The sequence below is a fragment of the Panthera onca genome, chromosome A1, assembly GCF_046562875.1.
Source record: "Panthera onca isolate mPanOnc1 chromosome A1, mPanOnc1 haplotype 2, whole genome shotgun sequence".
Lineage (NCBI taxonomy): Eukaryota > Metazoa > Chordata > Mammalia > Carnivora > Felidae > Panthera > Panthera onca.
The window spans coordinates 220,229,667-220,249,050 of record NC_138339.1 but is presented as its reverse complement, the minus strand read 5'-3'; the positions used below and the strand labels follow the sequence as shown (position 1 = coordinate 220,249,050).

General features: G+C 40.6%; 1 protein-coding gene across 4 annotated transcripts in view; it reads right to left on the bottom strand.

Moving 5' to 3' along the window:
* Window positions 1–2,622: 2,622 nt before the first annotated feature.
* RNASEH2B (ribonuclease H2 subunit B) overlaps window positions 2,623–19,384 on the bottom strand; it is a 59,291-nt gene continuing 42,529 nt past the window's right edge. For 3 of the 4 annotated variants that reach the window (XM_060637241.3, XM_060637238.2, XM_060637240.3), the window contains exons 6-11: window positions 15,909–15,973; window positions 14,212–14,317; window positions 10,783–10,864; window positions 9,068–9,110; window positions 4,779–4,859; window positions 2,623–3,074 (exon numbers count right to left, since the gene is read on the bottom strand). In XM_060637241.3, the coding sequence (XP_060493224.1) occupies window positions 2,967–3,074; window positions 4,779–4,859; window positions 9,068–9,110; window positions 10,783–10,864; window positions 14,212–14,317; window positions 15,909–15,973 (485 nt within the window). In that variant the 3' untranslated portion in view covers window positions 2,623–2,966. The remainder of the gene's footprint in view (window positions 3,075–4,778; window positions 4,860–9,067; window positions 9,111–10,782; window positions 10,865–14,211; window positions 14,318–15,908; window positions 15,974–19,384) is intronic. The other variant, XM_060637239.2, reaches the window with a different exon arrangement.

Genomic DNA, 19,384 nt, shown 5'->3' with positions numbered 1-19,384 from the left:
AATATGAACAACAAAATAATTTAATATAACAGTGGGCAAAGTAAAAAATCTACAAGTCCATACTGATATAAATTCATAGATGAAAAATAAGTAGAGAAGGGAAAGCTATTCCTTATTTTAAAAATGCCAGCTAAATAAAAAAAATAAATATAGAAGAAATGAAGGAGTTAGAAACATCACCAGTCAATTCTAAACCTTGTGGGCGAATGTTTGATGAGGAATAGTATAGTTAAAAATCCCAGAGTATTTATCTGTAAATTATCTATTAATTATAAAGAAAAAAACAGTAACTCTACAGTGGATAAACCTGTATCAAAGGTTACCACCACCTTAATCTAGGTGAACATCATTGGTATTGGGTCACACTGTGACTCCTGATATGGTGCAATGAGAACGACACATCATCACCTCCGTGGGTGCCCATTAGGTATCATTCAAATCTAATCAAGAGGAAACATTAGGCAAACATTCTACCTAAAGTACAGAACATTCTACCAAGTAATGGCCTGTATTCAATAATGTCAAGATCAAGTAAGACAAAGAAAAGGTGGGAAGTTCTTCCAGATTAAAGACTGTAACAACAATGAAAAAGAAGTCTCAGTGCTAGGTGGTTTTATCAAACGTTTTCTTTAATATGTTTCAATACTAGAATATTCCTATGCAAAATTATTCCTTCCAGAACATTGGTCAATATGGAAAGGTGGCATAATTCTAACGCTAAACATAACAGCAATATTACTTTTGAATACAGATGCAAAAATTCTAAGTAAAAGCCCAGAAAAACAAACTGACATGGCTAAACCACATAGAAAGCATACACTATGGTATTCTTTATCTAATGTCAGGTGGAATTTATGGTAGGAACTCAAGTACAGTTCAATAGTGATAAAAACTCTCTTGTCATCTCAAGAGATGCCAGAAAGATATGATAACAGCCAACACCAATTACTAATTAAAACTTTAAGGAAACTAAGTATGAAAGGAAATTTCAAAAATAGACATTCCTTATATTAACTACAGCTAGTGTCAGAATTAATGGAAACGTACATTAATCAAATCACAAATTAGAATGACTACCATTATTATACTTTAACTGTTCTAGGTATTAACCCATGTAAAAGGACATAAAAGATATAAGAGATATAATAATTAGAGTTACACACAATTTTTTGAAGATATGTATCTTATGCATCAAAACCCCAATATGAATATAATAAAAATATTTAAATTAATAGTTTAGTAAATTGGTCATTTAAAAGATAAATATGTAAAAATGTAAAACTCTGCCACAAAATAGCCAGTTAGAAGATCTAACTAAAGGAAAAAAAAAAAAGATTTCATTAATAGCAACAAAAATACCTTAGAGATATGCCTTAAGAGAAATATCTAGAACCTATATGGAGATGGAGAACCAAATGTTAGTGAAAGGTATGATTAGGATTTTAGGAAATATGCAAAACTACTACATGCCTGAATAACAACAATGAATTTTATAAACACATCTGTTTGTCTCCAAATATTACTGATTTAACAACATCTCAATAGAAATCTCATTGGAGCTTATTCTTAGAACCTGACAAAATAATCCAACAGATCCAATGGAAAAATAAACAGGTGAGAAAACAATTAAATTAGAACTTTATCTCACAGCACATTTAAACACAAATTCTGTAGATGATTTAAGTAATTAAATATAAAACAAAAAATTAATTATTGAAAAATTAGAGGAAAATAAGTGGTTAACCTTCCTGCAAAGGGAAACATCCTTCTAAGTATAACATCAATATAAAGGAAAAGTTTATACACACACACACACACACACACACACACGCACGTCTACTTAAAAACCAAAACCATCTGCATGACAAAAAAGTCACACACAAAATTAAAGACAATTTACAGGCCAAGAAAAAAATTAACAATGAATATAGTGGACAAACAAGAATGCCTTTAAGTTATAGAATATCTTTAGGGTCCATAAGAAAAATACTGACACTCCAACAATTTTTTTTTAATTTTTTTTTTTTAACGTTTATTTATTTTTGAGACAGGGAGAGACAGAGCATGAACAGGGGAGGGTCAGAGAGAGGGAGACACAGAATCCGAAACAGGCTCCAGGCTCTGAGCCGTCAGCACAGAGCCCGACGCGGGGCTCGAACTCACGGACCGCGAGATCATGACCTGAGCCGAAGTCGGCCGCTTAACCGACGGAGCCACCCAGGCGCCCCTAAAATGACCATCATTTAAAAAGCATATTTATGAAAAATACTTTGGCAGCCTGGGAAAATGCTCACGAAATGATGTTGTCAAGAAAAAAGATTATAAAATTACTACTATGATTCCTTAAAAAATTATTCTTATAGAAACACATGCCATATTATCTCCAGCCAGTGTCAAGGTGGGAGATTCGAATTTTAATTTTATACTTTTCTCTATTTTCTGCAAAGAACAGGTACTCATAAAACAGACAGTGTTAAACAAAAGATTTACCAAAAACTAAAGGCTTTTAGCAAACTAGTAGTTTCTGACAGCTGTTATCTGAATTCTCTTGCTACCCTGAAAACCAGATTGCTACAGCTACCATGTGGGAAAGTTGTGCAAAATTATAGGCATACACTCAAATATGGTCACATGTTCGTTTATTGAGGAAACTGTGAGGCTAGCTACAGATCAGCTCTGTTCACTTGATGACTTTTCATGATGTCAGACAAGACTCTGAAGGCCACAGGCCATGAAGTTACCCAATTACTTTCCCATATTTTGTTCAGAAACACAAAAATCAAATGCCAAGAAATGTTCGACTCTGAAAATTGCCCTCATTTTAAAAAAGCTTTTTTTTTTTTTATTTTTTCAAAAGGTGGTAATTACGGGTCAGGAGGTAGAGTGGCATGGAGGAAGGACAAAAACGGAACGTGGAAAAGGCGAATATTTTTTGCCAGATTTCATTTTGAAAGTTTCAAGTCTTTTCAAGTTTTTTTTTTATTTTTTGCAGCGAAAAAGGAATCAATACTTTTCATTCCACTCTTGTCAACTTTAGCCAAAGCCTTCTGAGCTGCGGTCATTTTGTTATTTTTCTGTGAAGGAAAATAAGAGAACAATTGTTACAAATGTAACGTTTATGAATCATACATGCAAATCAAACAAGACCACGCATGTCTCAAGGTTCATTAAGAGAAGTATTTGCTGGTAACGTGCTTCATAAGGGAATGATTATTTTTTTTTTTTAAAGTTCTGATTTCTATTCAGAATTCAGACCTAAGACACAAAATACGTTAAAAGAAGCAGGACGCAAAACGGCTGCCTTCTAAGGAGGGGAATGTTGCAACCAATGGTTTACTTTAGGGGAATAATTCTGGAGGGTGTTTTAAGTGCAATAACACCAACAAAGGAACTGACATAGGCTGCGGTTGTCAGAGGAGGAATTACAGCCTGGTATTACAGCACGATGAATAATTCACAACAATTTACCGTTGGAGTTTATTCATAGGCTCTCCGGGAAACCAAGGCCAACACTGTAATATTCAAAAGATAACCTGTACTGCAGAGCATCCCGGACCAGCAGGACCACTGCCCTGGGATTCCTCCAACTAAGAACTTTTCAAAAAGCTGACTTCAAGTGACTCTGCCTTTTAAATTTCTATCTCTTTATGGTCACTGTTTGTTTTGTTTTGGTTTGTTGCCACATCCTGGAACGAGCACTAGCAGGAGGTAAATAGTAGCCGAGTTTCCTTCAGTGCATCATAACTTCTCAGCAGAAGCATACGCGATGGGAAGCAGCGAAGGAAAAAAATTCCTGTGTCTCCCTGTGAACTGTGAGATAGTCATTGACAGAGAACCTTTTAAGGGCACGGCGTCTGATCCCTGAAACCTTGCTTTTCACATTCTGTACTTATATTTTAGAAGGCTTATTTCCTCACGGGATGGTGAAAAGTGGCAGTCTCTTCGAGACAAGTTATCCCCTGTCTTTAACAGACAGCAGGGTCCAGCCCCTCATTTCCCTGGGGCGGTGCCCAAATAGATACAACAGAAAGCAGCAGTTGCAAGGGTGGGGCAGAAGCAGTTCTCACAGAGAATGCCAAAGCCTGCCCTGCTTACAGAAGCCATTGAGGTGACCAGCTATCTTGCCAGATCTCAACCTGGATTTTCCCCTGACGTCACATGCCCAGATGAATTACGTATAGATCAAAGAAAAAAATTATAAAAAAAACATTAAGTGCTAAGGTGAGGGGGGGGGGTTAAATGTTAAAGTCCAATTGGAAGTTAATTTATCTTGGATTGGGCAAGGTCTTTTTAAGGATAAAAATAATGAGAAAATCACAAGAAGAAACAATTCCTATTATTTAATCCTCAGAAAAACTTAAAGCTGTTAAAAAAATCAAATGAAAAGGATAAACACAGATTAGAAAATTATTTGTACCCTATTTAATATTAGTAATTATGGTCCTCGTCATAAGTTCCGGGAAGCTTCCAGGCAGTAGAGTTGACAAAAAATGACCTGTGGAGGCCCCCTCTCTTTGTGCCCCCCTACTCTTAATATAGAGCAAAGGGTAGGCACACTCTTGCTAAGCATATTGCCTTCGTGCCTCACAAGTCTTCTTGACTTGACATATCCATTGCCATTCACAATTTTGAATTACTGAGTCGCAGAAATGCAAGTTAACAATTCTTCATGGTTAAAACTGTAAAATCACAATCAAGCATGTAATTGTTCCTACGTGTCCTCATGCAGGATCACCTACGGGATCCAAGAATATGCCACTACAGCTGGACACACATACCTTTTCAGTCTTCCAATCTTTCCTGTTAAACTTAGTGTAATCTTCTTTTGCTTCTACAGGCTCATCAGATAACTTTACTTTCTGCAATGTTAGAGCAGTAAAGTGGTATAAAATGTCACCTCGACACATCACTCCATTTTTAAGAAAACAACAGGGCCAATCTGGACCCACATCAAGGCCAAATGGAACAACAGACCCGGCAAAGGGCTTTACTTTGCATTTTGCCAATTGTCTGGGGAATGAAGCCACACGTCCCTTCTGAAAAGCAGCCTTGGTGATGGGGGGGGATATGATCAGGTGAGCCCACGACCCAGCCCCTTGGGCAGTCTAGTGGTACTGATCACATATTTTGTATGTACCAGGACCAGGAGGCATCTAGGTGACTGCTGACTTCCAGGACAGTCTAACGGGGTGAAGGCAGGCACAGTGGTCAAAGACAAGAATTTCCTTTAAGGGGGCCAGGTGTCCAGCCAGAACCCCCACTGCATTCACCATCTGGGCTGGTGTAACGTCCACTGAGGAAGAAGGCACACCATGATTCTGTTGTTACCATTTTTGTATAGCTTCATGTTCTTACCTCCTTTCAACTGAACTATCTCAGTTTGTCCACACAAGGACAACCTTGCAAAGCATGAAGCCAGCAGAAGGAAGCACAGAGAGACTAAACAAATGATCAAGGCCACCTAGCAGAGGACAAGGGCTAGGATCCCCATTTCTTAACAAGTGCTCTTTCCATGAGGCCCGGTGCAACCAAGCCCACCTCTACCTCATATTTTCACCATCCACATGAGCCTCGTGCACCAAGGAATGGGAGAATCTTGTCAAGAGCTAGACTGTGGCCTTAATGGTCCCATTATAGAAGGGATCGTGACACATTTACTATGTAAAAGGCACACAACAGGGCAGGGAAGTCTTGATGATTAACACAGAGAACTGCACAGTGACCACAACCTGGTCTTCTATAGATCTTTGGGTTCTTTGTGGAGACACTGGGTTGACAAGATCTAACGTGACTCTTCCCTGGGAAATGCAGATTTGTTCCCGGCTTCCCTCTTCATATCCCAGCTTTTGCTAAACAAAGAACTGCAGGGCTAGGGCTAAAAGATACCCTGGCACATGAATGAAACCCAAGGGGATAAAACAACAGGTCTTGAAATACTTCATTCTAAACAAGGGCGGGGAGGGGGGGGCGCGCTCCTGGGAATCTATAACATTATGTGACACTCAAAAAAAAAAAAAAAAAACAGGGGCATCCTGGAAATCTATAAGGCAAAACCTTCTCTTGGGCACACCACAATCTAAGAAGGGAACCTTCAAAAGAAAAAGACTAGCTTATCACGAATGAACTACCTACCAGCAAAGAATGTATACAAGGAACTTAAGAATACATGTTTCTACTTAAATTAAGATCAGGGGTATTTAGGTGATGCATATTTTTACTAGAAAAGTCTCTTCAGCCAGGAGAGTGGAACTCGCAGGTAATAACGATGAAGGCTCTGATGCAAACTGCAAAAAGCTTAACGTTATAAGGTGGTTTGCTTTCCTTCTCTGTGGCAAAATGTTCTACAGATGTCATTATAAACCCTTGGGCGTATTTACTTTTCACGGAAAAGGAAGTCAAATGAAAAATGTTCAAGGTAAAGGTTAAGATGAAAAGTGCTTCTTTACAAATATAAAATGTTTCATAAGATGACTGACTTGTCCAGGTGTTTTAATGGCTCACTGCTAAGCAAGACACCAGTTATCAGTGCTTACAATAACAGAAATTGATTGTGGAAGGCTCTGCCTGGAATTTTCTTGAGTGTTATTCACAGCTCACGTTGAATATGCTTGAAAGAGTCATAGTTGTTACACTCACTTGAATTTTTGTTATTTAAAAAACCAAATCACTATAGGTTTGGAGGGATGTTTCAGAAGAAATAGAAAAGGGCTCAGAAAGACAGTAACAAAGGGTATGACTAAGCGGGTACAGTTCTGGAAAGAGAGGGGGGCAAACAGAAGAGTACCACAGGGATTCATGCTAGCTACGATGGTCTGATTCTTACAAATGAGCTGCAAGAAGGAGCTCAGGAGCGTCTCCAACCTACTGACTGCATTCGGCTCTGCCAGCTGCCAGCGATAAATTCAAAGCATGGAAGGGGGCGACGGGTGGAAGCAGGGCTTCAATACAGGCAACCATGTGATAGTAAGAAAATAATGTGAAACATATTAAGGATGACAGGCTTCGTGCCATCATTACAAACAGATACAAAGATACCTAATAGCCACTGGAACGTATTTCCTGAAAACGGTCAACTCTATTACTGTAAAAATCAATCAAATCCTGGACGCAGACAAGAAAGCTAGCAGAAGACATTACCCTAAGCCTGTTTAAGCCGTGGTACATCATCCAGTGCAGTTCGCACTTTGCACGCCGGAGCCCCAGGAAGACACAATAGACCGGGAGACCTCAAAAAGCAACTAAACAATCCAGGAGATGAAGGTGAGATTTAGGGGAAACGGGACTGGGAGATCTAAATCAGGGCTTGGCAAACCGCCCGCAGGCCAAGCCCTGCCGGCCGCCTGTTTTTATAAATGAAGTTTGGCTGGAACACGGCCGCCCGCCTTCGTTTATGAATCGTCTGTGGCTGTCTCTGTGCTACCACAGCAGGGCTGAGCCGTTGTGACAGAAACCAGCTGCTTCGCGAAGCCTCAAGTATTCACTCTCTGGCCTTTGCAGAGTTAAGTCTGCTGACCTCCGATCTAAATCATAAATGATGAATGACATCACAAATGATTTACATTTTGGAAATTAAAATAGGAAAACAGAAAACCGGGTTAAAAGCAAACGTATGAGATGCATTACCCCGGATGCTATCAGAGGCCAACAGCTTCAAGAACAGGCTTCGATCTGTTCACGAATGATCTCTAAGTTACTATGGAAGACGGATATTTGGGAGAAAGAAAGATGCTTAGGTTTTGGAAGGAGAAATATGAGAGAGAAACGGATATGCCCATCTCCTTACTTACAGCAAGGCAATCATGTCTCTGTCCCCTAGAGCTACTTACTGTCAGAGATTAACTACCAGACTGGAAGAAGTGTGGGTCTGACCTAGAATGACCTTAGCAACTGACCTCTGCCCAGTGCTATTCCTCCAGAGAAAAGGATGCCCCTCCTCAGACGATCTGCTGAAAATGGCCCATAGCTACTACTGATGCACTTTAACAGGACATGATACAAAACAAACAAACAAAAACAAACAAACAAAAACGACCCCGAGTATGTTGGTCATCGTGAAGGCCGGGAAGACACAAAGTGCTTTAACATCCATGACGTGTCCACTGTACATTCTCAGGGCATCCATTATTCTGTTGGCAGGAGAATGGCCTCACTGACAAGCTGATGCATGTGTTTATTTCCCTGTCTCTGAGCAGCGCTCGCTTGTCTGAGATCAGGCCTGGACTGAGGGACGTCACAGTGTGCCATCAGGTGTGGTTCATGGCTGCCTTCTCTACTCTCTGTATCTGGGAGACAAAAACAAGCTGCGGCCCACGGAGCAGGGGAGCGGTGGGTGGCGGTCGGAGAACAGCTGGAAGAGGAAGGGTTTTGTGCAACCCAAAAGTTGCGTTGACCATTTCAAGCGGAGGAAAAAAAAAAGTTTGGCTATCTTTGTTCAAAGGATTCTCTGTGTTATAAAAATCATGCTCTGCTCACCTTTGTGCCAGTAACAATTAGATCTGGCAAAGTGAGTTTAAGTTACACATGGAGTCTTCCTGATGATTAATAAAGTTAATTGCAGGATCTGGCTGACTCAAGAAGAGTTCGTCACGTATCTATAAGACTTTTACGTAGGTATCTGGCTAAAACCAACTCTTATCTGGTTTTCACAGCACTTTATCATTCAGGTAAACTCTACAAAAATAAAAAATACCGATGGACAGCTCATTACAATCTTTAATCCATACGACATCAGTCCGTGCAAGGTGGATTTAGAAAGCTTTAAAATGGGGGTGCCTGGGTGGCTTAGTCGGTTAAGCGTCCGACTCTTATCTCGGCTCAGGTCACCATCTCACAGTTTGTGAGTTTGAGCCCCATGTCGGGGTCTGCACTGATGGCTCAGAGCCTGCTTAGGATTCTCTCTCTCCCTCTCTCTCTCTGCCCCTCCCTGCTTGTGCTCTCTCCCTCTCAAAATAAATAAACTTAAAAAAAAAAAAAAGCTTTCAAATGTACCCAAACAAACGAAACTTATGTGGTAAAAATGAATTATTTTTCCAAGTGCCCCAAAGATAGCTTAGTCACAGCTCCTTACCTTTGATGGAGGGTTTGGCAATGAAGCTGAAGGTTCTGGAAGCCTAAGGAGTGAAAAATAAGAATCATAGTCATTGTTTTCCATAGACAAGCAAACAGAGAGTCTGGGCCAGCTTAGGACTTACAAGTCCCACTTTTGGGGAATAGCTTCACCTCCATGTATCTGACTGTACAACTGCCTCAGTGAAAGGAATGAAATTTCTCTAAATGAAGAAATCTTCATTTTCCTTGTAGTGAAACTGTCTGAACTAAAAAACAAAATTAGAACTCATTGTTGAAATGGAATTGCTTTACTTTAGCCTCTAGAAATTTGCATTCTGGCATTGTAGGATTTTTTTCCTTCAAAAACGACGAATGCAGTACATATATGAAATTGAAAATTATTTTAATTGTTGACAAAAAGTCACACAAACTTTACTTTTCTTCAATTAAAGAGAAGTTGAATTGACCTATCTTTCTCCCCAAATCTTCAAACACTTCAGAGTAAAGAAAAGAATCTAAAAAATAATGGGAGTACAGAGACATAGGTCTCTAATGAGACAAACAGGCACTGAGAAACACAGGGAAATATTAAACAGAAAGATAGGGTTATTGATTGAAAGCAGGCTTTGCAAGCACTTTAACTACACTAGAAACCAGTTCCCACTGTTGTTGTTTTTTTTTAAGTTTATTTTTGAGAGAGATGGCGACAGCGTGAGTTGGGGAGGGGCAGAGAGTGAGGGAGAGAGAGAGAGAATCCCAAGCAGACTCTGTGCCACAGCACAGAGCCCGATGCATGAGATCATGACCAGAGCTGAAACCAAGAGTTGGGTGGATGCCTAACCGACTGAGCCACCCAGGTGCCCCGCTGATTATTTTTTAAAATAGGACCTAAGTCATTTGCTAAAAACAGCAACTATGCATCTGTTAAGAAGTCGCTTTATGTTTATGCATCAGAGGAGAAAGCTACTAGAAGAATCAGGGAGAGCTATTATCACACCCATAAAATCTTAACAATAGTTGCTAAAATCTAGAAAATAAACACATTCTTTTCAGCCTAAGGTAAAGTCTTTATAGTATATTAAATATCGTTATGAAGGACATAACACAAATCAGGTCCTTCTTAAACCCATTTTCCGCCCTCTGACACAGATTGTGTTTCATCCTTTCCACTTCAAGTGCTGGGCAAAATGAAGGTATTTGGTGAGTATCCAATGACGGTAAATATGGTACAAAGCCTTTACATGTAGCTTTCAAGAATATTCCACATGCCATCTCTTCTTTCCTTCTAACCTTTATTTCTCTTAAAATCATCACAAAGAACCAAATTAGTTAAGTGTAACTGGGGATCAATTTTAATACTGTTTACCCTCTAAAATCATACCAATCCAAAAATCCAGTCCTAACATTCACAAGTTTCCGCAATCAGTATCCACCAAATTAATTTGTTCCAATCCACCAGTGTCCACTAAAAATTACCTTCAAACCACACGGTCCAGGAGGTAAGTCGAGAATACTCTCTTATCAAAAATAGTGATGTGATGGGGCACCTGGGTGGCTTGGTCTCTCTCTCTGCCCCTCCCCTGTTCATGCTCTGTCTCTCTCTGTCTCAAAAATAAAAACGTTAAAAAAAAAAAAATAGTGATGTGATGTGATGAGCCATAAAGGACCTATTGCTGGGAGACCAGAAAGCGCCGAGGTACTTCCTAATTACGACTGAAGAGGAATGATACTTACTTTAAATATTTACACAGGTCGTCACTGAGTTCTCTAGGGATGTAATCAGATACCAGACCATGGGCATAACAAATATAATCCTCTGAAAGAAACAGAATGGAGAGTGAAAGAAAAAAAAATTAGTAACAATTATGATAGTTTTACAACCAAATTGACCAGAGTTAAAATTCTGGCTCTAGCTGGCCTTAGAGACTCATTTAAGCTCACAGCCTCAGTTTCGTCATTTGTTCTTTTTTTATTTAAAAAACAAAAATTTTTTTTTCTTAACGTTTATATATTTTTGAGACAGAGAGAGACAGAGCACGAGCGGGGAAGGGTCAGAGAGAGAGACACGCAGAATCCGAAGCAGGCTCCAGGCTCCGAGCTGTCAGCACAGAGCCCGGCACAGGGCTCGAACTCACAGACCGCGAGATCATGACCCGAGCCGAAGTCGGACACTCAACCAACTGAGCCACCCAGGCGCCCCTGTTTTTATATATTTTAATAGTTGCTATGGTATGTGGTATGTGAATGCTGTGACTTCAAGGTAGAAAAATTAGGCATAACAAAGAGGGGCCGATCTTTTTCATCATCTTTTTCTTTTTATTACTTTTTAAATGTTTATTTTACTTTTGAAAGAGAGACAGAGATAGAGCACAAGTGGGGAGGAACAGAGAGAGAGAGAGAGAGGGAGACACAGAATTCGAAACAGGCTCCAGGTTCCGAGCTGTCAGCACAGAGCCCGACGCGGGGCTCGAACTCACGGACCGCGAGATTGTGACCCGAGCCGAAGTCGGACGCCCAACCGACTGAGCCACCCAGGCGCCCCGTCAGTTTCGTCATTTGTAAACTGGGGATGCTAACATCCAGCTGTTAGGGTAGTGAGGGACTTCATGGATGAGGTGTGACAGGATGATAGCAAAGATATGAGGAGATCAAGTAACACAGCAGTTGCCCAATGAGAGTTGAAACAAATTCAGGGTTGTTGTCTTAGTTGGGGCCTTTGAAAGCAAATAAAGCTCCAAGTCAGGGGTAATACGACGACATATTCACGTCTTTTAAAGAGTAATCTTTTCTAGGTCTGCTTCAATACCGGGTAAATCTAATTAATGAACAGTAACAAATATGTTCATCTAAGAGATGTAAGACATGACGTGTCTCTCTCTGTCAAGCACTTGCTTTGTAAGAGTCCTGAACATTATATGTACTCTCAAACTTAGAAAAATGCCTTCAAAAATGTAAAAAACTAACCTCGGTAGAATGTATAATCGTGAATTCTAAAGCACCTGGACAGTCAGTACTAAAATGAAGCTATGGTATCAATGAAATACATAAGACAAAATCTTTTTTAAAACCCTGTTTTTCAGTTTGGTATTTTAGGTAGAATACTAGAGGATAATGAAACACGATATATGGGATCAACGTATGGGGATATAAACTACCAAAAGCACTATCTCAGGTTTGTTGCTGTGATAGTCATTTGCTTCTTCTTTTCTTCCTCTTCTGCCTTAAAACTAAGATAATAATTTGCCTAAGTATTAAAGTGCTGCCTAGACCACAGGATCTCAAAGAGTCTTCAGTGAGGGACCCTCACCCCCAAGACAGAACTGAAAGTTATCATGGGATGCTTCTTTAAATGTGCTCTTGGTTCTAGGTTAGTAATTATCCAATAAGTCATGAAGAGACAAAGGGAACTAAGAGAGCCAACACATGATTGGTTTGCCTCTTCTGGTAGCATACTGAACTAAAGATATAAAAAAAGGAAATGGTGTGAAACACTGTAAAGCTTACTTTATGGCTAGGACCCCAAGTGGTGAGATAGCCACACCCAGACTCTTATCTTTAGAGATTGGTTCAAACACTGGATTCAGAGACAGAAGTCTACTAGCTATGACGGGTGACCCTGGATAAGTCATCTCCTTCTCTGATACCATGAGTCTTCACTTTTAAAATGAGGTCTATCTAAATAATGTCTAACATCCCTTCTCCTACTTAAAAAAAAAATCTGGGGTCCATCCATCCATTTGACTCAATCCCTTCTCTTTTGTTAAAGCCAGTCAAAACCAGTGATAGCTGGTAAACTCAGTAAACTCAGCTCAGCAGAGCTGTCCACCGTTTCCTGAATGCCTGGAGCCTGCTAACATCTACATGTGTAAGGTGTTTTAAGGTAGATTTCTGCAAATCAAGGACTGCCTGAATCGCCTTCAATCACAAACAGATCCCTGGTCCTAGTTTTAATTTTTTTAATGATGAAATTCTGATGCTTTGGAGTCGTATGCCTGTCTAGAACAGGGGAACATTGAATTGGAGTTTAAACTCAGAATAAGTTTTTTTCTTTTTTAATGTTTATTTATTTATTTTGAGAGAGAGTGAGTGCAGGGGAGGGGCAAAACCAGGCAGGTTTTGCGTTGTCAGCACGGAGCCTGACTCGGGGCTCCGTCTCATGAACCGTGAGATCATGACCTGAGCTGAAATCAAGAACGGGACGCTTAACAGCTGAGCCACCCGGGCGCCCCCAGAATAATTTCTGTCCCACGGTTGAGAATGTTAATTGTATTATACAGCTGTTTTTATTCAACTGTACATACAAAAATAAGGGGACGCTACACTGGAAAAAGCAAAAGAATGTACCTTAAGAATCTAAAAGAAAAAAATTGCCAAGGGCATCAATTTCCATCGAAAATCAAAATATTAAGATCCATGGTAGGACATACAATTCTGGAGACCAAGATGCAAACAGAAGCAGCCCGTTGGAAGCCTAGGGACACACAGCAGTATGACAGAAAGGGGAAGCGTGTGGGCCCCAGAGTCAGGCAGGCTCGGCTTCACCACTTACTGGCTGTGTGGCTTTGGGTGCAGCCTCCAGACTCTCATTGTAAAGTGAGACTTAAGGGGAGTGTTAGCTGGGATACTGTGTGTATACTGGCAAATTAGCCAAGGGCTTGGCACACAACATGATCTCAACGAATGACGGCCAGAGTTGTTAGGGTGGCCATTACTGTTTTTGCAAAATAAGTACTTGTCGAAGGAATTATTTAAGCATCGATTAGTGACAGCAGCGATCTATGGTAGAAATACCACTTGGTTCTGAAACAAAATGCACACTGCCACAAGATCTATGAGAACACATGGACATGAATGCGAAGCTTCTGGGACATTAAGATTTTAAAATCATGAGGCAGGCATCTGTAAATCAGCAACTTACTCCAGGCAAAAGTAATTTCTGATAAAGTGATTTACCGGGGTGCCTGGGTGGCTCAGTTGGTTGAGCGTCAGACTCTTGATTTTGGTTCAGATCATGATCTCATAATTCTTGAGATCGAGCCTGCTTAAGATTCTTTCTCTCTCTCCTTCTGCCCCCTCTCCCACTCATGCTCATTTTCTCTCTCTCTCTCTCAAATTAAAAATAAATAAATAAATACATAATATTAAAAAAACTGATTTCCTTACCTTCCTTGTCACTGGAAGCCTGGTCACCAGAGAAAAATGCAGTTGCCTGTACCCGGGCACTGACATTTACATTATTGGTTTTTAAGGCTGCCACAATCTGATTAACCTATAAAGTAACCAAAAGGGAAACATCAGGGTATTTCCAAGGAACTTTAGAGATCCACAGCCTTCCAGATGATCCTCGATCCATTTAAGATCCAGGAAGAAGTAATTGAGGACCTAGAAATGTCTTAACCAGATACCAGAAGATGAGAGAGAGATGCACATTTGGACAGGAGTTGAGCAACAGCGGCAGCATTTGGGGATGATGTCAAAACATGTACCTCTAAATGCCTACGCAGTATGAGAGCACTGCCTCCGGAGTCAGGCTACTTGGCTGTGCTCTGTGACCATGGACTACTTACTTAACCTCTCTGTGCCTCTATCTAATGGGGACAAAAATAGTACCTAATGCACAGTATTGTGGTGAGGCTTAAAAGAGTTCATATATGTAGAGCCTTTAGAAAAGAGCCTGGCACAAAGTTTATATGCAATCATTTTTTTTCTAAATGGAATAAATCATATAAATATCCCACTTCCTAGGAATTTAAGAAAAGAAACACAATTGATAAATATACATGTGAATTTGCGATTCACGTCATCATCACTTGCTAACAACAAAACCTAAATGCCGAGACCCTGCTCAGCACTCACCCTTATTTTTCACCTACTACTAATGCAAATGAAAACTGAACCATGGGGGGGCACTTGTAAAATCTTTCCACTATTTTGTATAGTAGGAACCTGATTAATTCCGCAAGGTTCGCTTCCATGTTTCCGGGTTCCCCGTGTGCCCAGTAACATGGTACGTCAAGTGTGTTTTCCACATGCAAGACAGAAGAGAATCTTCAGAATCCGTACTATACTGAACTTGAAAAACTCTGTCATCAGTAGACCTAGACTGGTGAGATTCTTAATCAGTATGAAAGTCCACAATATTCTTAGACCAGTGGCTTTCAAAGGAGTTTGTTTCTACTACACCTACAGTAAGCAATACCCAGCAACCCAGTACTTCAACACATATATATGCTTCATAGAACCACACTTAATACTTGCCCTTACTCTGTGCTACATTTTAATACATCCTATCCTACCCTATCCCATCCCATCCCACCCCAATCCCATCCCATTCAAGAGAAATACTGGTTGTGACCCACAGAATCTATTTGAAAACCATTGCCCCAGACCTGAGATTAGTTCTGGGATGTTAGGATCACTAAGTTCCCTCCAGCATCCGGATGCTGAAGGTGAAACACACTTCCCCTAGGCCTGAATCCTGTCTGCCTCAGCCCCCTGCCTCGCTGTGTGAGCAAAAGCAACCTCTGAGACAGGGACCGAAAGCAGTAAGTGCGTGTCACTCCTGGTATTATCTGGCTTGTAAGACTCAAATATCCATCACCAGATGGTGGGAACTTCTTTCATTCAGGGGTGAGGATCATGGGAAATGGGGATGCAGGTCAAAGGAAAACATGGAGCTAAACCCAGAGATACATGAGTTAGGGAGGATGAAGAGTATTTGGGTATCTCTATACAGTTTCTGTATTTTAGCTGGATAAACAACATGGCCCTTTAGATTCACACTTACCTCCTTCTGTAAATATTTTTTAAAAGGAGCATTAAAACTTTTTCTGCCGTAAGGTACTGGAGGCGTACTCTACCTTTTTTTCCAGCCACTTTATCGTCTTCTCCTTGCTGTACTTGTAATATTTCTTTTTGTCTATTTCTGGATTAAAGAGAAAAACAAAACAAAACAGAAGCGTGGATTAAGCAAAAAAAAAAAAAAAAAAAAAAAGACTCATAAGGTTATATCGTATACAAGATATGTATGTAACATCCACAATCATTTAAAAATGTTTTGTAACAGTTTATATTCTTAAAAAAGTCAATCTCTAAGCCTGAGAACATACTTGAGAAGTTAAAAAATCATCCCAAGCCAGAACTTGGGTGACTCAGGTTTCATCCAACCGTTAAATGAATGGGAATTTAAGAAAATCATCAAATTATACTAATAGTTCTCATCCCAGAGAGAAATTTCTTTCTTGTCTTTTTATTGCACCTATAGGAGATGATAGATGTTAACTAAACGTATTGTGGGGATCATTTCATAATATATGTAAGTCAAGCCATTATGCTGTACATCTTAAACTTATAAGGTGATGTGTGTCAACTATTTCTCAGTAAAACTGGAAAAAAGGTTACCAACAAATCTGTAGAAAATCTGCAATTTTTAAAACTCAGCAAATGAACATGCCAAGCAACCTTCATTTGTCGACATAAGTTTAAGCTTACCTCAGTGTTTTCAATGAAAGACTTCTTTTCTTCCTTTTTTAAAAAATATTTTTTAATGTTTATTTATTTTTTTAATGTTCATTTATCTTTGAGAGACAGAGAGAGACAGAGACAGAGTGTCAGAGGGGTAGGAACAGAGACAGGGGTAGACACAGAATCTGAAGCAGGCTCCAGGCTCTGAGCTGTCAGCACAGAGCCCAACACAGGGCTTGAACTCACAAACCGTGAGATGACGATCTGAGCCAAAGTCAGATGCTTAATCAACTGAGCCACCCAGGCGCCCCGAAAGACTTCTTTTCTAAAATAAAAATGGAAATCCCAAGAAAGAAAACAAAAACTAAAAGGAGATGCATATGAAGTGTGTTGCAAACATTCAGGAAAAAAAAAATCTCGTTAACTACTTAGTACTGTCCTGGTGGGATTAGTGAGAAGGAAGAAAAGATATGCGTATCTTTGAACACATCACCAGTCTAACCATAGCTATTCAGGGGAATTTAGATTTATGATAGGCTTGACTTGGCCCGTAATGGGGGATAAAAGGTTCCCCTCTTGTAAGTTATACTGTCCCCCCCTTACAATCCACCCAGCTTTGCATACTGTGACCTGAGCTGTTAGTTCCTTGGTAACATTTCATTCATGGAGTTTCTTGCTTTCTGTGCAGTCCGCAGAGGCGGGGCTTGCACTCCCAGCCTCCTGCCCAGTGCAGGAGTTATCTTGGGGACGCTTCAATATCCTAAAGCCAGATGCAGACTTGCGCCATGTATTGTTGCTAGCCATGCAGAATGACAATTTCTCTTTCTTCCATAATCATCGTGGGAAGTGGAAATGCTTAGGGAGGGATCGTTTCCTGCAGTCTGTTAAATTGCTTGCATTCCGTGGGACGGCTTAGGTGGGAGAGGGGCTGGCCTCAGCACCTGTAGTCTTCCTCCCCATTGCAGCCTTCGGTTGTTCACGTTGTGGGCAACAGGAGGCATGATGGAGCACGGGCTGGGCCTTTGCATCCATCCCCTCGGCGTGTGTCACTGGTGTAATGAAAAGGAGACCGCCGCAAGTGGCACTGACAGGAGTTCGAGAATTCCAAGGTGCAAAGTCTGTCATGCTGGAGCCAGGACCACCGGGGCCAACAGTCTGCTGTGGAACCAGGCGAGGCTGGACTCAACTTCCCTGGAGACAGTGTCCTACCCATGTGCAAGAGTAAGGGGCATTCTGAGAGCATACAGCAATCACTTAATAAATGTATGCTGCTGCATGGGTTAAAACTTCTAAAGAAGCTCTGGTCACTGCCCGAGACAAATCTCCAGAGAAGCTCAGCGTGCAGGTCTCGCCTAAGAAATCCCACCTTGACTCGGCTGCTCACTTCTCTCTGGCCTCCACCTCCGCATTTCCTGCAAGAACATTCCACAATCTGCCACAGTTTCCTTCCTCTCTCCCACTCCCTGAGCCCCTTGTAGGCCCTTCATTAATACTCTACCAGAAGAAGCAGAGACCACAGGCTCTGAGCCATACTGCCTGGGTTCCGACCCACCCAGTGCACAGTGTCACCTATTATGTGACACGATCCACACAAAGCCAATAGCACAGCACCTGGCATGTAACAAATACTTAATATTACTTTAAAAAAAGATTAAATGACAGCTTGTTAATGATAACAGCATCAGAAACAAATATACAGTCAAGCCTTTGTAAGTTCTTTATATACATTTCTCATTGAATGTTCAGAATGGATCTCAGGTCAAAACCATTGTTTGTCCCTACCTTCCTAGACTGGGTTAGAGTGAAGTTAACTAGATTGTCCAAAGTCACTGAGCTAGTAAGCAGAGGCACCAGATTCCTACTCCAGATGACTTCAGAGCTGTGGATCTAATACTCATTTTATTGAGATCGATTAGGTCTTCACCCTTCTCAGTATTTCTGACCTTGTTCTTTGTGGGAAGAACTCCTCCATGGTTCTAGGTTCTACAAAAATTTTCCTCTTGGTTCTTCTGTCTTTGATGACTTTTCCTCTGATTCTTTCCTGGCTCTGCTTCCCGCTGCTCCAAGGCTAACTATACCTTTCTCTGCAGGGGGGTCGGGGGGGAGGAGTTCATTTTGTTTCAGACTAAACAAACCCAATCAGGAAGTCCAAAGGCTTGAGCTGAGGCTCTGTATCCAAAGACAGACAGTTCAGCTTTCTCCCAAACCATCCTCCTGGCCAACCAGGCTTGAATCTCAAAGCCATTACTCACTCCTGCCTTGCTTCCCACATTCTATCACTGGATTCCAGCATTACCTTGTGGGAGCTGTGGGGTAGGATAAACAAAACAAAACAGAACAAAACACAAAACACACTGTATCAGAAATGAGGAGGCTTAGCTTCTTGTGCTGGATCAGTAACTACTTTAGTTTTTTAAAAATCACCTTTATTTAGGAATAATGTGCATATGGTTGATACACCCGTTTTAAGTGTACAAGTTGAGGAGTTTGGCCAAATGCATACATATGGTCACGTAACTGTCATCCCAAAATGTTCTCTTGAGCCCTTCCGTAGTTAGTTCTTTCACACCTACCCAGACTTCAGGTAACCACTGATCTGCCGTCATTAGAGCTGAGTTTTTGCTTGATTCTAGAATTTCATGGAAATGGAATCATATAGTAAGTATATTTTTGTGATCATCTTCTTTTGCTCCACATAATTTCTGTGAGATTCACCCATTGTGTTGCAGCTAGGAATAGTTCCTTCCTTTGTATTATGGAGTAGTATCCTGTGTATGGATATCCTACATTTTGTTTACGCACTCACCTACCGAAGGGCATTCGATTTTTTCCAGTTTGGGGCTATTTTGAAAAAGTTGCTATAAAAACAAAA